Source organism: Phascolarctos cinereus, unplaced genomic scaffold (assembly GCF_003287225.1).
Source record: "Phascolarctos cinereus isolate Bilbo 61053 unplaced genomic scaffold, phaCin_HiC Scaffold_726;HRSCAF=1367, whole genome shotgun sequence".
In the NCBI taxonomy this organism is placed as follows: domain Eukaryota; kingdom Metazoa; phylum Chordata; class Mammalia; order Diprotodontia; family Phascolarctidae; genus Phascolarctos; species Phascolarctos cinereus.
Window position 1 is genome coordinate 422612099 of NW_027556098.1, and position 21121 is coordinate 422633219.

At 49.9% G+C, this 21121-nt stretch overlaps 1 protein-coding gene across 7 annotated transcripts; it reads right to left on the minus strand.

Moving 5' to 3' along the window:
• Positions 1-1453: 1453 nt before the first annotated feature.
• LOC110220086 (E3 SUMO-protein ligase KIAA1586-like) lies at positions 1454-20776 on the minus strand. Of its 7 annotated transcripts, none has more exons than XM_021003931.2 (6): positions 20619-20776; positions 14053-14138; positions 9145-9271; positions 8584-8685; positions 4276-4496; positions 1454-3667 (listed from the first exon to the last, which is right to left on the minus strand). In XM_021003931.2, the coding sequence occupies exons 2-6, from the start codon at positions 14083-14085 to the stop codon at positions 1475-1477; spliced, it is 2676 nt and encodes an 891-aa protein (XP_020859590.1). In that variant the 5' UTR covers positions 14086-14138; positions 20619-20776; the 3' UTR covers positions 1454-1474. The 7 variants fall into 7 exon arrangements, 6 of the variants coding, with proteins under 6 accessions (XP_020859590.1, XP_020859588.1, XP_078002515.1 ...); XM_021003929.2 differs by lacking the exon at positions 20619-20776 and adding an exon at positions 9826-9941 and having other exon boundaries at positions 14053-14140; XM_078146389.1 differs by lacking the exon at positions 20619-20776 and adding an exon at positions 9826-9941 and having other exon boundaries at positions 10044-14138.
• Between the last annotated feature and the right edge of the window lie 345 nt (positions 20777-21121).

The following is a 21121-nucleotide window of genomic DNA, read 5'->3' on the forward strand; positions in this document are numbered from 1 at the left end:
CTTGGACCACACTGAACATGGCGAGTGACGTACAGTAGGTCAAGTCAAGCAGCAATTATTAAGCACCTACTACTTTGGCTTTTAAAGACAAGCAGGTAGTACAGTGGGTAGAGGATTGGACTTGGAATCAGAAAGATCTGAATTCAAACTAGGCCTTAGACACTTAATGGCTGTGCAACCCTCTGAAAAATCACCTAATCTCTGTCTGTCTCAGGTTCCTACCTGTAAAATAGAAATGAGGGCAGATAGGTGGTACAGTGGATAGAGTGCTGGGCCTGGAGTCAGGAGGAGCTGAGTTCAAATCCAGTCTCAGACACCTATTAGCTAGCTATGTGATCCTGGGCAAGTCACTTAACCAGTATTTGCCTCAGTTCTTTATCTGTAAAATTGGGACATACTGGAGAAGGAAATGGCAGATCACCTCAGTATCTTTACCAAGAAAACCCATGGACAAGTCCAGGAAGCCACATAGAGTTGGACACAACTGAACAATAGTAAAAAGCTGGGATGATATCAGCAACTACTTCCCAGGGTTGCTGTGACAATCAAATGCGATAATCCATGTAAAGTGTCTGGTACGCTTACGTAAATGGTAGTTATTGTACTGTTGTTGTTATTATTTGTCAGGCACTGTGCTAAGCCTGGGGACACACACACACAGAGCAAAAGAGTCCGGGCCCTCGAGAAGCACGCAACGTGCAAACAACCACACATAAACAAGATGCAGACATGATAAATCGGAGATTAACTACCAAGGGAGGGAACTAGCTAGCATCATGGTGGATCAGGACCTTACGGAGAGTAGAATTTTAGGATATCTGAAGGAAGCTAGAGAAGCCTCGAGGTGATGAGAGCGGGAGCATTCTCCTTACCGGAGCAGTCAGAGAAGATGCACAGCAGGGGGACAGAGGGTCTTGCTGGAGGAAGCCAGCGGATCAGAGAGTATGCGGGAGGGGAGGCCTTGAGAAGACTGGAAAGGTGGGAGGGAGCCCGTTAGGAATGGCTTTGACAGCCAAGCAGAGGGTTTTACATTTGATCCTGTAGTGGACAGGGTGCCATTCAAAAGAATGCTGGTTTAACAACTGGCTTTCTGGGGGTGGGGGGGAAGCCACACCCACATGTGTGTACACATACATATATTTGTGTGTGTGTGTATATATATGTGTATATATAATAGACACATATGTGTGTATACATATGCACATATATTTGTGCGTATATTATACATGAACACATATGTATGTTTATGTATGTCGTTATTTAGTTGTTTTCAGTCATGTCTGACTCTGTGATGCCTTTTGGGATTTTCTTGGTAAAGATACCACAGTGGTTTGCCATTTCCTTTTCCAGCTCTTTTTACAAATGAGGGAACTGAGGTAACCAGGGTGAAGTATATACATGTAAGTTTATTATAAATTTTACCCAACATAAAGGAAGCATAGCACACACTTCATAATGAAATATACATTACTCTTTATTGTAAATTCCACAGAGCCAATGGATTCTTACAGAATGTTCTCGTTGACTTTTGCCGAACTCTTGTATCTGTAGCTAGCCTATGGTTGCAATTTAACCATGATTTGACAAATGGAGTTGCATCCCAATCTGCTAATTCTTTTCCCAATAAATTTATTGTCATTAAATCAGATACATGATTTACCGTTAAACTGTTTCTCACCCTCGTACAAATTATATTCATTAAACGGAAACCTCTCTCAGCTTCAGCTGTACTGATGGCAATAGCGCTAATAATCTTTTTAGCTTTCTGAATAGTTGCAGGTATCGGAACGTTGTTTGCTTCTACATTATTATCCACAAAATCACGAAAATCACTCAGGTCAATTTCATGTTTTAAAATTTCACTTAAGTGATGTAATGTTTTTTCACCAGCTCTCCATGGTGAAGTAAGTTCTTCAAAAGGCCAAGTAGATGGTTCTAATAAATCAAAATAATGAAAAATGTTTTCATCATTTCTCTCCGATAGGAGACGTAAGTTCATGTGTTGAATTATATTTTCCAGTAGCACATTCCTAGGAAGAGCATTAAATGTATTATGTTTACCAAATGGAATGCCTTTAAAGTCGTCTGACTTCATTAAATCTTCCACTTGAGATTCATGCTTTCCAGTACCAACCTTTAATCTTTCCAAAGCTCTTATGGTGCATTTGATTAATTTTTGTGCTTTCTGAATGTTGGTTGACTTTGACTGCAAATGCAATGCAGCTGAAAGTAATGAAAGTTCTTCAAGAATGTCAATCATTAAAGCAAGGTCTTGCAAGAAATTACTATTAGCTAATCTCTTTGCCAAACCAGAATAAGAAGACGAATGAGAAAAATGCGTATATAATGTAGGATATGCGCGCCATATAGCAGTAGCAGCTTGTAAACTGCATGCTGCCCATCTCGGGCTTAGGACTTGACCAATTTTAATAATTTCAGTTTTAAGTTCTTTAGCTACAGTTTCCAGCTCGGTTTGATTTTTATTAGATTGGTGATAAACAGAATACATTTTATCCAGAAATATTTTTAAATGATTAACTTGTTTTATTTCAGATATTGAATCATCCAGTGATAGTTGCAATCGATGACTTAAACAGGGCCAAAAGATGATTTTAGGAAAATTTTCTAACAGCTTTGTAGGTACTTCAGACTTTCTTCCCAGAATTTTATTAGCACCATCAGAACAAAATGCAATTAAGTTCGCTTTCAAATATTCATTATTAAAGCCACAATCATCTAAAGTGGACAACAACGTATCGAAGACACACTCTGCTGTGGTCGACACCAATTCTTTTAAAGCGACAAATAACATCATGGGCGCAGGTGCGGACTGCAGTGCGCACTGGAGATAAATCACCAGGGTGCTCTTCTTCGAAATCGCCGACACCTCATCGATGATGACGCAGATCTTGGCGTTCTCCTCTGTGATACTCTTAAACTTCGTCATCTTAATTTCTTTTGCAATGTGTTCTGCTATTCTTGTTGCACTGTATCGTGTACGTAAACAATTGCCTATATCTATCCCATTCTTCTCCTGTAATTCTATTGCTCCCTCAATATCAGATAAAGGCCTATTACGTTTGACTAAACTGTAAACAGTTTTGAAAACTCTTACAGTAGCATCGATATTTTTATTATTTAATTTATGGACTATATTTGAAATTGAGTCATCAGCTGACTCTTTTAACAAGTTCTGAATTTTAGTATGGGCTTTGGAAACATCATGTTCCCTAATTTTTTTTCTCAGAGAAGCCTGTCTCGTAATTTTGTTACTGCCATTTGGGGTGATTAAATAGGCGCTCCATTCCTTGGACACGTGGATGTGCTTTTCCGCTGTCATTCCCAAGTGCCGAACGGTGGAACAGTCCTTACATCCTAATTTACCTCCTTTTATTTCAAGCCACTTGTACTGTTCTGAAAACAGAAATGCTTGTTTTTTGTTCCAACAATCTGGAAGCGTAAGATTATCTATTTTTTCCTTGGAGGAGCATGAAGGTTCTTCTTCAATGACTAGTCGCCCCACAGATTTGAAGTCGGGTTCTGTTGGCTTTGGCCCTTCACAGTGATTTTCATACCTATCATCATTTTCCATGTCTGTCTTCGCCTTCTTCACATTTAAAAAACTCAACAGATCACTTTGTCGTTTTGGTATTTTAGGGAGCAAAATCTGAAAAATAATTTTATGTTAATAAAATTCATGATACCATTGGAGTGTTATCTTAAAAATCCTGTTCATGATTTCTCAATTTTTGAAATAGCATAAATTTTAAGCTAAAATACTTGTATGAGTGTGTATTTCAGTTTTCACTTATAACTTCAGTAGGACTTGCCATTCCTTGCAAAATTCACTGTCAGTTTTTAGAATGTTATCATCGACAACAGTGCCACACTCAGACCATGAAGTGCTTGATAACTCTCTGATCCAGCAAAGAAGTCACTCACGTCTCCAACAAACGTGTGGAAGAATATAGTTCCAACACAAATACTGATTGATGTTTTCATCTAAGTTATTAACGAGTAAGATAAAAGTGAAATAACTTGCCACTCGCCTGCCCCTAAGGCAGTCGGCTTCTTTGCTGAATTGGGTAGTAGTTTTCAAGGACTTGAAGGATACTCTCACAATTTTTTGTGCTATTCATAATGTAACAGCCACAGACACGACCCCTTTTGAAGTGTAACCTGCACTGTTCACGTTTTCTCCATCAATTGGAACGCGGATGGAGACTGTCCCAGACTGAAATGTCTCACAAGTGCCTCACCTTCAGGGACACTCACCTCACTCAAAGTGCTCTGGACAGGGCCTGCTGCCTCCTGGGCCTGCGCTTGCTGGCCGCCCCACTCTGTTTCTGCCTCAACCTCACAGTCGCCACATTCTCCTGCCACAGGACAGCAGGGACCTTCCTTTGGCTCCCTTTCCCGGGCTGATGTGCCCAGGCAGATGCTCTGTGTCACAGCTGGGTCTTTTGCTTCATCCCCAGGCTCCCGACTGAGGTGATCTGAAGGAATGTGTAAAAATGTGTCATCAACCACTCTCCTAGTCACCACCTAGTTCTAAGTTCCGTAGTCGCCATCAAAGAGGAAGAAGCTCAGTTTGGACCAGAGACAATGAAGACAGTCGAGGGGAAACGGGCACATATGACAGGTGACAAAGCAGTGACAGACGCCCACCTGCCCACAACAAAACCATTTATACCCAGGCTCCGGCAAGGATTTACAAACTGCACTGAAAACAATACGCTCAACAGCAAACGTACAACTCCCTGTGGACACAAAGGTGGAAACACAGGAAGAGGCTCAGAAAATCACTCAGATGAAAACGATTTGAAATCTGGAGCACGCCCAGCCGAATAACGTGTGTTAAAACGAAGCGAACGAAAGCCCGCTGTCAATGAGCTGGGAATGAGAACGATGGTGGGCCATAACAACAACACAAAGGAGTCACCCGCGCTCGGGGAGACTTAGAGAGCGAGGCAGGGCTCAGGGCCCAGACCGCCACTGCGCTGCAGCGAGGAAGGGAGAGGCAGAAACGGACAGCTGCCAGCGGAGGCCACACAGAGGGAAGGCAAGGCACCTCGACTCAGCGAGGGCGACGAGGCGGGCATTACCATGTTTCCGGCAAGGTTAACAATCAGCAGACATGGACGTTTACGGACACGTGTGCAATCAGTGACAACCTCGGGGGCTTTTCATGTTACATGCTCGTTTTTCTTGTCCATATCCTACTGTGCACACGTGAATACCTGCAGTTGTTCAAACAAAGCTGGTTATTCAGAACAGTTTACATTCAAAGGCAGAGTCAGAGCCTGACAGGACCTCAGAGGGCCTCATGTCCAATGTCCTCAGGGCCACAGGCAGGACTAGAGCCCCCGATTCCTGACCCCAAGCGCCCCCCCCGGTTACCGTTCTCTCTCCTTGGCATGCAGCATCTCTGTTCTCTACCCCCGCTGTTACTGACCCCAGCCTAGCAATGAAGCCAAACCCTCCGACAGACCCTGTCCGAAAGTGCACACCATATTTGTTGTGGAAGGGTGTTTTAGTCGTGTCCAACTCTTCATGACCCCATTTGGGGTTGGTATGGTTTGCCGTTTCCTTCCCTAGCTCATTTTACAGATGAGGAAACTGAAGCAAACAGGGAGAAGTGACTGGCCCAGGGTCACCCAGCTAGTAAGTGTCTGAGGCTGGATCTGAACTTGGGAAGATGATTCCAGTCTTCCTGACCCCAGGCACAGTGCTGTATCCACTGCGCCACCTAGCCACCCCTACTCCACACTCTATGCCACACCCTTACTCCTCTACCTTTCTATTGAGAATGAGATGATGGGGGGAGAGGGAGCGGAGGAAGGGCGCAGAGAAGGAACGTTCTCTTACCAGTTACCTACCGCTGAGCTTGTTCAGTACAGCTCACCAGAGCTGTTGTTGTTTATGAGAATGAAGTTTTGTATATACCGGGGGCTGACAAAGTATAGCCCACAGGCCGATCTGGCCTGCCATCTTTTCCTGAATGGCCTCATGAGCAAAGAATGGTTGTTAAATTTTATAATCCTTTATGTTATAGTATACTTTATTTAATAGAGTAAAAACCATTCTCAGATCATGAGCATACAAAGTGAAGCCCAAAGGCCATAGTTTGCTCCCCCTCCCCACTTCAGCCCCGCATTGCTTGAATCGGGCTGTTCTGTTTCTCTAAATTTTTCATATCTGCCATCCCTTAAGACAAAAGAACATTCAATTGCATTCAGGGACCACAATTTGTTCAGACATTCCCTAATTAATGGACACCCATTTATTTTCAGTATTTTGTCAGAAGCCTGTAGTCATGCCTCTTCACATCCTGGCTTTTCTGTATGCAGAGAAGCAGGGAAGGCACCTCAAGGGCCCGGCCCTTATTTCTCTCATCCAATTCAGTTTCAAGGCCAATTTCAAGGCCCTTTAAGCAAACACTGGTGTGGCCTATGTGCAGTAGGGCCTTAGGAAAGGCTTGCCCAGCCCACACAGCAGGGCTCTGTGAAATGGTGTTCTGATCACCCTGCGGGATTGACTCCTGGGGTGGTAGGTTTTGCTTAACTCCCTCCTTCCTTTGTCTTCTTTCTTTTAAGTAATGGCTCCCTGACTGGGGAAGGGAGGAGTGACATGTTGGGAAATGAAAGTGATGGATAAATAAAATACAGCAATACAAGTAAAGAGAAAAAAACAGAGTTGAACTGTTTTGGCAACGTGTCCCAGAAACAACTGAACACAGTCATCCAGGGTTCCGTAAAGCAAATGACACAAACTATGGAGGGAAGAACACTTTCTTCAATGAGAGCTGCTGGGAAACAGACAGAAATTAGGTCGGGGCATTGCTTCACATCACTGACTTTCAGGACTTTCAAGCAAACATAATGAATATGCATTTTATGTAAAAAATAAAACAGAGTTGACTCAGAAGGCTACTTAGAAAGGCTATTCAGAAGCTATAATGAACTGACACATATTCATCAGAGACAGATGTTTCTAAATCTGATCAAGTAAGCAAGGCAAGTAGATGATGCAGTGGAGAGTATCTGGCCTGGAGTCAGGAAGACCTGAGTTCAAATCCAGCCTTGGCCACTTACTAGCTATGTGACCCTGGGCAAGCCACTTAACCCAGTTTGCTTCAGTATCCTCATCTGTAAAATGAGCTGGGGAAGAAAATGTAAAACCACTCCAGTACCCTTGCCCAGAAATCTCCAATGGGGCCACAAGGAGTCAAACACAACTGAAATGAGCAAACAGTAACAAGTGAGAAGATGGCATTGCCAGTGGAAAATCAGAAAGGACCACTGACCTCCTGAAAACCTCTTCAAACTCTCCAACAATTACAAAACTTAAACTAAAAGCTATAAGACTACCACTTTACACTCATTAAACTGGCAAAAAAAAAACCAAAAAACAAATCTTAGTTAAACTAATTCAGTGTTGATGGGACAAAGAATAAAGATACATCCTCATACTACTGGGACAGTCAGGAATTGCTACGAACTTATTGGAACAGAAAACAGCAATCTCCAATAAGAACTAGCAAGTGTTCATGCTGCCGGATCCAAGGAGCCCACTGGCAAAACCATGTCCTAGGGACGCTCCCCAAAGGGGGGAAAAAGAGACCTTTATGCCAAAGTATTCACTATACATTATTCACAGCAGCAAAAACGAGGGAAACCCCAATGCCCAGCAACAGTGAAGTGAACTTGGTGAAATGTTGTCAGGTCATACGAGATTACAATCAAAGAAAGATGGGCTGACTCCACCTTTGCTCCACAGAACCGCCAAGACCGAATGTCATTGTTTTTAATGGCCTTTGCACTGTCGGCTCAAGGCTGGACCATGCTGCTTTAATTGGCATCTCTTTGAAGACTGGTGAGGTAGAACATTATTTCAATAGACCATTCATTGTTTGTGTTTCTTTCTCCAAACATTTTCTGTTCATTTCCAGCTTCCCCCTCTCAAATAGCGAAAAGAGAACCCTCTTCTATTTCTATGAGGACATAAACATGTGGTACCAGAGAACAATGAAAGGACAGAACCGCAGAGGGAAGTTTAACCTCCCCAAGATCCTCCCCCCAATGCCTCAGGGCTTTCAGGAGAATACCGCTGACTTGTCTGTCACGCGCTCACTCACTCACCTGGATAACACTGTCAGCCTGTCTGTCATGCGCTCACTCACCTGGATAACATTGTCGGCCTGTCTGTCACATGCTCACTCACTCACCTGGATAACACTGTCGGCCTGTCTGTCACACGCTCACTCACTCACCTGGACAACACCGTCGGCCTGTCTGTCACACGCTCACTCACTCACTCACCTGGATAACACTGTCAGCCTGTCTGTTACGCGCTCACTCACCTGGATAACACCGTCAGCCTGTCTGTCACACGCGCACTCACTCACTCATCTGGATAACACCATTGGCCTGTCTGTCATGTGCTTACTCACCTGGACAACACCATCGGCCTGTCACACGCTCACTCACCTGGATAACACCATCGGCCTGTCTGTCACACACTTGCTCACTCACTCACCTGGATAACACCGTTGGCCTGTCTGTCACATGCTCGCTCACTCACCTGGATAAATGGCTCTGAGGACACCTGCCTTGAGCATCTGTGGTGTTTCTCCTTTCTCCAACTGGGAGATAACATCAGGTTTCGATGGTGGAAGCCCTGCCCCTGGGGACAGAAATCAGGAAAGTGGGCACAGAGGGCCCGAGAGGGTCAGCCCGAGCTGTTTCCTCTTCAGGGGAAAAAAAAAGAGATGCTCTGAAAGCAAAGCGGACAGTACAAAAGGCCTCCAAGTGACAGTCTGGGATGGAGTCTGTCCAAATTCAGGCTGGTCACAGGTCAGATCTGGGCCCTAGACCCACAGCCTGCTAAGAGGGGAGGGTCCTTCTTCATTTGCCTTGTGTCTGCCAAGAACAGAAAGGATGAAGGGGAGTCACAAGCTCAAGGCCAGCCAGCCCCAGGAAGCTGGGAATGCCCTGGCACCCATGGGCAGGACACATTCATCAAAGAACACACATTCTTGACCAGTCCTGCACATTAAGCAGACTCAGGCGACCCTTCAGACCCTCAGGCAGGCAGAGGGGAGAATACAGAGATGCCCAGAGTCACAGGGGCGGCCGCGCTTACCCACGGACACCAGGTTCTCATAGTTCTCCAGCATCACGTCCCTGTACAACGCCCTCTGGGCTGGGCTCAGGAGTCTCCACTCCTCTGATGAGAAGTCCACAGCCACATCGCTGAATGTCACTGGAAGCTGAAACATCAAACCCATTGCTGTGGACCAGGGTCCACTCCTTCCATGTCCACAGGTGACCCAGCGAGTTGGTATGGGGTGCGGGGACGGGGTCCTAAAGTCCTAAGAGTTTTGGATACTCCTTTTTTTGGTAAGACAGATGGGCGGCAATCTCATTTGTGAGGGGAGAAAGGGTAGAGCTAAGGCCGATGTGGACTCCTTGCCTCTTTGCCATCTTGGTGTGAGCCAAGATACCTAAAAGCACTTTTCTGGATGTTGCCTAGAGGCTTAAGCTATTTCCATTTTTCTTCCTCTATGGACTGGCCCATTCCTCCTGGATCCTACCCCATTCTCCTGTGCATCCCCTGACTTGTGTGTCAAGCTCTAGAACTCCCTGGCCCACCCCACTGAGACCCTAGGGAGACAGAGGCCCCACTGTATCCAGAGCTGTACCCAAGATGGCTGCTCCATGGCAGAGCTGTCCTTCTCTAGCCCCTACCTCCCTCAACCCAGGCTGGGCACTGAGAGTTAGGACTCAGGGGCACTTGGTGCCTGGGACTCTGGGGTCTACTCACCAAGGTCTGGGGCTCCCAGGCTATATCACTGCCAGGCATGGGGGCAGGCCAGGGTCTTGGAGAGATGCTGGGAGACCTTGGTCAACCTCTACCTCTTTGGTCCCGAGTGTTCTCATCTGTAAGATGTGGGGTGGCACCAGTGGCCTCTGAGATCCCTTCTCCCCATAGCCAGGGTCCTACGATCCATCTCCCAGCCTACCCTTCCCTGGTGCTCCCACCTCTCATGGATGTCGGCCCATCTGTCGCCTTTCTGGCACTCTTATGTAGAAAGAGGCGATGACAGACTCCAGAGGAGGGACTGGAGACCTCTGAAGCTGGGAAGGTCCCACCAGAGGCAGTCATCATGACAGCTGGTAAGGCTGAGGGAAGAACTGGCGGGTGAACGGCAAAGAAGAGAGTGGGAGAAAAGAGAGAGAAAGGGGTGGAGGTGTGTGTCAGCCCTTGGTCTGGAGGGGCATTTTCTCAAGGGATTGCTGGCTGACTGCAGAAAGGAATGAGCCAGGAGCCAGAGAGGAAGGAGGGCCAGAGGAAGGAGAGTGAGGCAGGGCTCAGCCAGAAGGGGATTCCCCGGAGGGTGAGGGAGGGAGGCGAGGGGCTGGTGGTAATGCCGTGAGCTGGGAAGAGGCAGAGCACACTGGCAGGGCTGGGGAGGCCAGGCACCATTCAGACAGCTGTCCTTAGAAATGGTCCGTTCAGCCATGAACAGGTTGGCCAATCCTGGCCGGTGGTGTTTTTCAGAGTCCTGTGGGGGGCAGGGGCACAGACAGGCTCTGCCGTTCTGAGCCCCTTGGCTGCCCCTCCTATTCTTCCTGCTCGGTCCTGATCATCCCCTTAAACTTGCTACATCCATCAATCATGTGGACCTCGGTCCCCCAGCAGTTCTTCGCTCCTGCCTGTCTGCACTGAGCCTTCACTTTGGGAGCACTGGCCAAGCCCGCAGAGCCCATGGTCCTCCTGAGGCTGCCCTGCCCCCACCTTCCAGATCGGAGGTGCTCCCGAAGCTCGCTCTGTCACCAGGATCCTGTGCACTTCTTGAATCAGGCTTCCCAGGCCCATGGTGGCTCCTGGCTTCTACCTCATTAGATTCAGCTCCATTGGGGTGGGGATGTCATCTCGCCCCGCATCAAATGGCCTGAACTTCTTCTCCACTTCCCACATCTCCTCGCTCCAGCTCCGGACACAGGGGATGCCCTGAGGGAGGGACATTAGGCCAGGGCCACCGCAGGCCCTGCCCGGCAGGCTGCTGGGGGGCTCCAAGCGGCACGCTGCTGGACTCCCCACTAACCCCACACGGCTGCCTCTGCCCATACGGACTCCATGCTAACTCTTTTCAGGCTACCACCTCCTCAGAAAAGGCCATGGGGAAGGAGCAGAGGAGAGTACTTGGACTAATAAGACGAAAAGGGAGATGGCAGTGGGTGGCAGGGGGAAAGAGTACGGGTCTGGAGGTGCGAAGTCCCGAGTTCAAATTCAGCCTCAAACACTTCCTAGCTGTGTCAGCCTGAGCAAGTCACTTCATTTCTGTCTCAGTTTTCTCAACTATAAAATGGGGCTAATAATACTATCTGCCCCCAGGGTTGTGGCGAGGCTCAAATTAGATAATAATTGTGAAGCGCTCAGCACACAGTAGGAGCTATGTAAATACTGGCTGCCGCTGCTACTACTGATGGTGTTATTCTAAGGTGATTTGAAGGCAAGGAACTCAGGAGTAGGGCAGCAGCAGAAGGATGAGAAGGTGGGAAAGGGCAGGAGGAGGGAAGGAGGAATCAGTGTTAACAAAGCGTGATTTAACCTGTAGAGCCAAGCAGTGAATCTGGAGGTTAACCTCCAGAGGTAGCAAAGAGGGGCGCAGGGGTGGCTACTGCACTAGTGAGAGGTGTTATCAGTCTGTTAAGTTGGGAAGGTCTCCAGGAGGTGCTTTGGAGGGCAGGTGTAGACACCCACAAGAGGCTCAAAGGGCAAGGCAGGGTCGATTCTGCTGCACGTCTGATCGTCCCCAGTCATAGGCCTGTTTCTTTATCAATGATCCTGAAAGGAGACACTGAGCTTCAATGGGAAAACAGACACCTGGTTGGGAAGGCGGAGCGAGCAGGGCTGGCCCACACAGGAGGAGGGGGAGGAGACAGACATCTCACACCTGCAAATGAGAAGCGCTTGGGAACAGGAGCTGGCTGTCCCTCAAAGGCCACAGTGACTCTCCATGCAGAGATGGTCCAGGGAGCGCCAGAGGAAGGAGAGAAACCTTGTGGTGGGGGAGGGGGCAACTGCCCTGAGCAGAGGGAGATGGGGAACTGATAACTGAACAGGGAAAGCCATCATCTTCCTGAGGCAAGCATCACACACAAATGAGAGAGGGGACAAGACTTGGCAAGAGGGACTACCACCTGGTAGAGGAGACAGCTGCATCCCGGGCAAGGACCTGAAGACAACAGGGGCATGGGTGTGATTCGCCTCACTCCTGCCCGGTGGAGGCCAGGGATGGAGACCATCATCATCCGTCTAGGAAGATGGCGCCTGAGGACGGGACGCCAGCTTAGACTACAGGGATGACAGACACCTGGCCAGAGACGCGGCCACACGGAGGTCACAGAGAAGCCAAGCTCTTCCACAAACGATCCAAGTGTCAGAGAATGGCCCCAAGAATAAGAAAATCTGAAAAGATCCTATTTAAGTCCTCCATCTCGACCAGAAGAGGGTCATATGAGCATTTACGGGGGCGGGGGGGAAGGCCAGCCAAAAGCAGCAGAGTCAGGGAAGGGGGATCCAGGGCAGATTACAGAGAGGTAGCCTGAGCCAGCCAGAATGGGCGCAGGAGGGTCCCAGCCAGCTGACCAGCTCCCACCAGGCAACCGAGGCATGGCTGGGACACCACAGGCAGCAGGCAGAGTGCAAGGAGGGCTGGGACCCCCAGATTTCCCCAAGGGCCCGCAGGGCCACCAGGGGAAGGCACAAAGTGAGGCCTGTGCAAAGAGGAGCCCACCTAGGCCTGAGTCCCCGGAGGATGGAGGCCAGGAGGTGGAAGAAGTCAGACACAGAGACTGGGCAGAGGACCCAATGCCAGCTGCCTCGTCCAGACTGGCCGGGGCCTGTGGCTACTTTGCAACAACCCTGAGACAAGTGCTACTCTAGCGCCCCTACCCCAAGGGGAGCATTGTGTCTAGCCCTCGGGGTCGGAGTTTAGGAAGGTCACTGATAACCCTGAGAGGGTCCCGAGGAGGGCACCAGGATGCTGGAGGGCCTTCAATTCATGTCGTAGAGGGACGCACCGAGTAGTGAAGATGAGTCGCCCGGTGAGGAGAAGACTTCGGGGCATGGCGGCCATGTCCAAGGGTGTGAAAGACAAGGGATCAGACTGTTCTCTTTGGCCCCCAAAGGACAGAACTCAGAGCAAATGTAGGCCTGGGCCTGGCAGAGCTTCCTTAACCATTAGCCTTCTATGAGGAGGTAATAAGATCTGTTTGCCCCCATGGAAGGTCTTCAAGCCAAGGCTGAATCCAAACTGGCCCAGCAGGCTCAGGGGCATTCCTTCTCCTTCCCAGGGGTGGGCTATCCACCTTGCATGCGCTGTTCTGCCTGTGTCAACTCCACAGAACGAGAGGTACCCTTCCTGTCTCCTTCTGTGAGCCATCCACCCCGTCAGACTGTAAGCTCCCTGAAGGCAGGGGCTGTCTTTCTTTTGATTAAGTGTCCCCGGTGCTTAGCATAGTGCCTGGCACAGAGTAGGTGCTTAACAAACGCTGACCGAATAGGAGGAGGCGGCCACTGAGTGCTTCTCTGGATCCTCCGGACACCGGGCCTCTTCTGGCATGAGATTTCGTACCACACGGACAGTTTCCCTGGTCTTCCATGTGCTCTCCCAAAGTGAGCCCCCCAAAAACCATCCCAGAAGGAAGAGTTAACACGCTGGACGTCAGGGTCTGCACTCCACAAGAACTTGTGTTTAATAAGCACAGACCGCTCTTGGTGCGAGGGCTGTGCAGAGACAGGTGGCAGACAGCTCTGCCCCTCAGGCCACAGCCTGCCAGCCCAGGGCTGATGCACGGGCTCAAAAATCTAGGGCAGTCATGACTCCAAAGTCCTGTGACTCTCCATCATCCATCAGAATGGCCAGAATATGCTGGGGGAGACTAAGTGAGTCCCAAGGCTGTGGGTCAGACCGAGACGGGCCAAGGCCATTCACGAGAAGGGAGATAAGAAAGCATTTTGGAAGAGGGAGAGTCGACTCACCTGGAGCCTGGCTGTCAGCTGCCCAGAAGCCATTCCTTCCTCGGGGCTCCTGTCCTCGGGCAGGGCAGGGTCCTGGAGAGTGCAGGCTGGGGGGAGAGATCAGAAGGGAGGGAGACCACCAGTCAGCCCCATAACTCCCAGCACAGTCCTTGCAGCACCCCCAAACCCTTCTGTGCCTACGGTGCACTCAGCTTTCTCCACCACTGCCCAGAGGGGGCCTGCTCCGCATGTCAGGAAAAGGGCGTCAGCCAGGTGTGCTCCAGATACTGGCTCCCCTCTCCACGCCTGGCAGCCCTTCCCCTCATCTCCTGCTCGCACACGATCACGCTCTCCCTGCACTGTGGGTGGAATCTGAAATGTCTGATGGCTCAGAACCAAAAACTAGTCATTAATGAGTCAGGGGGTGGCCCAGAGCACTGGCTCTGGTGGCAGGAAGATCTGAGCTCAAATCCTGCCTCAGACCCTCTCCAGCTGTGGGACCCGGGGCAAGTCATTCACCACTGTCTGCCTCACTTTCCTCATCTGTAAAATGGGGATAATAATAGCGCCTCCCCCTCCCTGGGTTGTTGTGAGGATCATGAGACAATAACCGTAAAACACTCAGCACAGTGCCCAGCTCTGAGCAGGCACCAGACTGTTATCCCTTCCACACTGTGACTTTCGATGTATCATGGGTTAGCATAAGAAATTAAATGGGAATTCTGGGGGAGTTTTGTGGATGTCGCAGACAACTCCGCAGGCCAGCAAACTCCCCAGAGCCCACAACCAAATACTTAAGCCAACTTCTACAATAAGGTACTATAAACACCCCACAAATGAAATGAACAAAATCAGACTTCTTCTCTGGTACAAAGGGAGCGCAATCGCAAGGGTGCCACGCCCCTAACTCCCGTGATGTGGAAGGGATAACAGTATAAATGTCAGCTATAGTTACTATTTTGTCATTCCACAGATTAACAGTATTTCTCCACAATGACTCCCCAAGTCAGAGACCTCCCTCTTACCCCATCCAGACGTCGACCTGAGCCATCTTGCTATCAGCTCTGAGGCGACCTCACCTTCCGCCACATGGAACAGCACCTGAGGACCCAACCTCTGGACAGCCAGTCCCCGGGCCCAGAATTTCCGCCCTAAGCTGGAGCTGGCTCCAACAGGGAGTGAGTGAGTGTAAATCCCCCTTGCCCTCTAAATCTAGGCCGGACCTGACTCATGGTACATCCCCCTGTCCATTTGGGTCATCTTCTTATTTAGCCCATTAGTTGTATCTGACTCTTCAAGACCCCATCTGGGGTTTTCTGGGCAGAGACTGGAATGTTTGCCATTTCCTTCTCCAGCTCATTTCACAGATGAGGAAACTGAGACAAACGAGGCTGAATGACTTGCCCAGAGCCACACAGCTAGGAAGTGTCTGAAGCTGGATCTGAACTCAGGCCCTCCTCACTCTGTCCACAGCGCCACCCAGCTGTTCATCTTGCCATCTGCCAAAGTACACGTCCATGTGCCTGTCACCACACCGTCCCCCAACAGTCATTTATTCTGTATCTTGCTCTCGGCCCAAGAATGAAATCAGTAAGACCACGGCATCTGAAAAGGACACGCGTACTCTATGAGGCAACTCAACAGGCCTGTGATTCTGGAGCCAAACTCCCTGGCCAGGCCACCACTTTCCCATGGTAGAAGGGAAGCTCCCTGAGGGTAGGCACTGTCTCCTTTTGGTATTCATCTTCCCAGCACTTAGGAAAGGCTTAATGAAGGCCTCTTTGTCCCTTCACCAACCAGATGGGGGGGGGGTGAGGTCAAACCTCCAGGAGCTTGGGCTTCCCTTTCTCTCATGATTAGCTAGCTGACCCGTTCTTCCTTTCCTTTGCCAACAGTTTACAATGCTTCTTTGAAGAACTGCTTGGTCACGTCCTTTGACCACTTCTCTAGTGGGGAACGAGTTTTGGGGCTATATATTTTCATTCCCTACCTATCCTGGATGCCAAGGCCTTAATCAGAGATGTCAGATGTGAAGATTTTTTTCTCCCAATCACCCACTTCCCTTCTTACCGTTCTTGCATGGATTTTGTTTTGTCATCAAAATCACCTACTTTAGCTTCTGTGATTACCTGTGTCCCTCGCTTGGTCTCTGGGCACAGATGGGAACCTTTGGTGATGTGACCCTCAGTGCGGCAGGAGGCCCTGGTCGAAACCTAACTTTCACCAAACTCCTTTCTAGGTTTCCCAGCAGCTTTTGCCTAATAGGGAATTCCCCCTTAAGTGGAGAGTCGGACATGACTGAAGGACTCCACAACAGCATATTTCTCTTTATAAACCCATACCAAAACATCTGGGTGATTATACCTTCAGGACTGAGAAGCTCTCTTTTGTATCTGTACTTTCTCCAGGACCCAGCCCTGGCCTGGAACATAGCAGGCACTTTTAAATAAATGTTTGCTTCTCACTCTCACTGGATTCACTGCACTGAGATCACAAGGAACACAATTCAGGATCTGACCTCACGACTAGCAAACTGGCAAAGATGATGAAAGACTGAACCTGCCGATGCTGGAGAGGCTGTGGGAAGGCGGGCACATGATACGGCCAGTGCAGGTGTGAATCCTCCCAACCATTCTGGAAGGAAGGTTAGAAGTACGCTAAGCAGCGCCACCCTTTCACCCAGAGGTCCCACGGGGCAGAAAGTGAGGTCCTAAAGTGCCCAAACGTTTACAAAAGCAGCCCCTTTTGTGGCAAAAAGGAGCCAGAAACCACACGTGCCCATCACATGGGGAAGAGCTGGAGTGACGGTACCACATCAAGGCCACAAAGAAGGGCTAACTACGAGGAATGCCAAGAAGCGTGGGGAGGCGAAGGGAGCCAAGGAAAACGATGTACTCTCAACAGTGGAACGGGGACAACCACAGCGCCTGCCTTGCCAGGCACACAGCAGGCACTCTTCAAAGGCCAGTCACCATTGTTTTTAACGTACAAATGGAAATGGCAAAACAAAACTGAGAGACCTGTAATTCTAACTACCAAGCAGGGCCCCAAGAAGAGATTAAGAGAAATCTGCCGCCCTGCTCAGGACACGGGGGGGGGGGGGGGGGGGGGGCCGTGCCGTGGGTGTGGCACACGGCATACACTACTGGGGGCTGACACTGAATTACTTTTTTTCTCCCTTCTCATCATTTTTTCGATGCCTTTCTGGGGAAGGATATATTTGGAAACGAGAGGATTTAAACGCAGACATTCCTTTAAAGATTTTTTTAAGGAGATTAGTATTGGAAGCAAGAATCAGTAACAACCGATGAATAAGGGAACAGGAACGCCGACCTTCAGAGCTGCAGCTGGTGAGGGACACTAGGTCGTTCTTCAAGGATACTGGGGGAAGCAGAGGCCATCTGACAACAGAGGCATCCTCACGTGTAAGAGCTCTTCACGGCGCCCGGCACACAGTAGATGCTTAACAGATGTTCACTGGCTGATTCGCCTCTGTTTTCTTTGCTGAGAATGACACTGGGGGGTGGTGGGGGAAATGGGAGGGAATAAACATTCACATAGCATCTACTAGGTGCCACGCACTGTGCTAGGGGCTTCACAAGTATTTTCTCATTTGATCCTCACAACAACCCCGCAAAGTGGGTGTGTTATATTATTCCCAGTTGACGAAACTGAGGCAAAAAGAGGTTAACACATAGTGGCTGCTTAGAATCTTTTTCCATTCATTCACTGAAGCTTATAAAATATCAGCAAGCCTTTGAAGTCCGTACACTTTACTGGTTTTGTTCAGAGGCAGCCGATCCGGCACCGGGCCTGAAGGCAGGAAGATCTGAGTTCAAACCCAACCTCAGACACTTACTAGCTCTGTGACTCCAGGCACGCCTGCCTCAGTTTCCTCAAGTGTAAAATGGGGATCGACCTCCTGAGGTTGTTGTGAGGGCCAAATGAAGTAATTATAATGTGCCTGGCACGTGGTAGGTATTTAATGAATGCTTGTTTCCTCCTCTAATTTCCGAGAAGAGATGGAGACAGGAGAACTATCAGCACCCCTGGAGGTACCAGCCCATCTTAACCGGCCTTGCTTATCCAGGGCCCGCCCGTCTTCACCAGTGGCTGAGACGCTTCCTTGCCAGCACCCTCAGAGCCGAGCCAGGGCTGGGGGCGCAGCCGGGACGCCCGCTGCTGAGGGTGTGGGTGGCTTGGGCTCCATGATGGGGAGGTCGAGGCAGGGCATCCGCCCTCAACTCTGGGACCTGGGAGCTGCTGCTCCCTTGTGGGGAAGACCTGCAGGCCAAGAGACCTCAGACATAGCCCAGCTGTGTGACCCTGGGCAAGTCACTTCACCTGGTCTACCAGGCACTGACAGACCCCATCTCACTGGAGTGCTGTGAGGGTCATGAGGCTATGGCTGACAAGTGCTTCGCACACCCTGGGGAGCTGCACACACGCTTGCTCATGTTCTCAACAAGCCCCACTCCCAAAATGCACATACATGCAGTGTACACACACACCTGTGCACATATGCACACACACAAGCCTCTGAGTACACACATACCTATAAGCACACATGCATACACACCTGTGAGTATACACATACCTATAAGCACACATGCATACACACCTGAGTACACACACACACCTGTGCATACATACAAACCTGAGCACACATGCATACATGCTGTGCACACACCTGTAAGTACACACACACCTGTGCACATATGTATACACACAAAATTATGAGCACACATGCACACACACCTGAGTACACACACAAACCTATGAGCACACATGCACACCTGTGCATGCACACACACCCCTGAGGACACATGCACACACACCTGTGAACACACACACTCCTGTGCATAAAGCACCTATGAGCATATACATGCACCTGTGCACACCCATCTGTTGGGGTGCTTGGGTGCTTATGTTTGGATGCTTGTACTTGGGCCCCAATTTCTCCCTAACCTCAGAAACACTGTCCCTTGACAATCATTTAAGATCAATTGAGCCCTAAGGGCCAAAAACCTAAATTAATCTTTTTCTCTCTGAGTGAACTAAAAACACCCCTTCCTGTGTCAGCAAATTCCAGGGCCAAACAGAGCTGATCAGTATTCTTCCTGTTTGTTATCACTGGGCCCAGGATGTCAGGGACCAGATACTCTCTTGAATAATGGCACTTTTCTTATCTTGAGTTTCAGTTGAAAGCTGACCACTCCTTAGCCACTCCCTAATCCCACCCTGAATCCCCTAGTTAGCATATTTGGCACATGTTTTATTGTATTTTATCCTATATAAACTTTAACTGTACCTCTCTAAGGTTACAGGATCCTTTCAGAATCCTTGCCTGCTGAAAAGCGTAACAATAAATCTTTGCCACCTTGAATTAAAGAATGCTTGAGTCTGTGAATTCATTCCAGACGCCCATCCTGTTCTCCGGTCTTTGAGGGGTCACAATCTCTCAACCTCTCAGCCCGCAACCCATCCACACACTGGGTGTGACTCACAGAGGGTGGCAGGGGGCACAGCAGGAGCCACTCCTCCTGGGCACAACAGTCACGACCTGAAATCCAACCCGGAAACCTGATACTCAGCCAGCTCACCAACATCGGAGGGCCCCTGCCCTAAAGAGCTCCCATCCTAATGGGGGACGACATGGCAGGACTGACCTGGGCAGTCACCTCGGAGCAAAGTCCCCAGCAGGGGGAAGGGAGAGTATGGCAGGCCTGGGCACAGCCTGGCCAAAGGCGCAGAAGGGGGACAGCCAGGAGGCCACTGTCAGCGGGAGCCTACAACATGTGGAGGGCAGCCACGACGAGGATGCCTGGAAAGGCAGGAAGGTTTTGTATTCAATCCTGGGGTAATAGGGAGCCACGGGAGTTAATTAAGCAGGGGAGTGTGTGCATAGAATAAGCAAGGCACCTATGATTTCCTCAAAGTCCTGATTAAAATGGGGATGCAAAGAGAAAAAAAGAGAAAAACCCACTGCAGATTTCTGGAATTGACTAAAGCGGCCCTGGCTGGCAAAGGTGGCAGGCAGATCCTCTGCGCACGCGCAGCCTCACCCTCCCCCCGTTAACCTGTCTGACCGAGAACCTCTGCGCATGCTCACTATCACCCCCTCCAGAGCTGCCCCAAGTCCCCTCCCTTAATCACGCCTCAGAGCCTCTGCTCACGCACAGTCCTCTCACTTTCAGTAAATGACCCACGTCTCTGCCGCAGTCCAGCTGCGGCGCTTCTGCGCATGCTCAATTCCCCCCCCCGCCACGTTCTCTAAATGCCTCACGTTCTCCCCCCCCAACGCAGTCTGGCCGCTGAGCCTCTGCTCATGCTCAGTCTCACCCCCTTCGATGGCTGCCCACATCCCTGATAGCAGCCTCTGCGCAGGCTCAATCTCTTTTCTGAATGCCCCACGGCCCTCATGGTCAGGCCGCGGCTGAGCATTTGCGCATGCTCAGTCTCACCGCCTCCAGAGGCCGCCTCCGTTCCTGATGGTCAGGCTGGCCGCGGGGCCTCTGCGCATGCTCAGTCCGCGACCGAGGCTTCCCCAGCCCTGTCTCTCAGTTGGGAGTCCCCCTCTCACTCACCCCTCCACCCTCCAGCTCCGTCTCTCTCTTTTTCCGCCGCAGCCTCCGTGCGTGACTCCTATTACGCTGCCCACCTTCCCTCCCGACCCCGCTCCAGCCCTGCACGTCTGGCTCACCAGCTGCGGAACCGAATGGCGGCCAGAGAGCGCACCCAAGCGCGCGCAAGGATACCTCGGCCAATCAGAGGCCTCAGTGCCTCTCACAGCCCACCAATCCCGGAGCGCTCTAGTCCTCCGGCCCCGCCTCCGGAGCAGGGCTGTGCTGGAGCCAGCTCGAGAGCCCCTTGTTAAATGTCCAGGGCGAGCGTTTAACAACTTGGAAATCGGCTAAGTCTAGGAGTCAGGGCGTGGTTTATTGTTTAGTGACAGAGAAAATGTCAGTTAGTGCAGCTCGAAATTAAAGGTGTATGGGTACAATCTTCTTTGTTTTGGGGAGCTGGCTGTGAAACACTCACTGGCCTGAATGAGTGCCCCTGCTGAGTAAGGCCAGGGTGCTCAGAGCTT

What these genes read in the sequence shown, in the direction of transcription:
- LOC110220086 (XM_021003929.2), bottom strand. Translation starts at nt 9,864, where the DNA reads ATGCCTGGCAGTGATATAGCCTGGGAGCCCCAGACCTTG. An exon ending in CCTCAGAGCCATTTATCCAG is followed by an intron (nt 4,497 to 8,583) that starts GTGAGTGAGCGA and finishes ACATTCCTTCAG; the next exon opens with ATCACCTCAGTCGGGAGCCT. An exon ending in TCCAGAGCACTTTGAGTGAG is followed by an intron (nt 3,668 to 4,275) that starts GTGAGTGTCCCT and finishes ATTATTTTTCAG; the next exon opens with ATTTTGCTCCCTAAAATACC.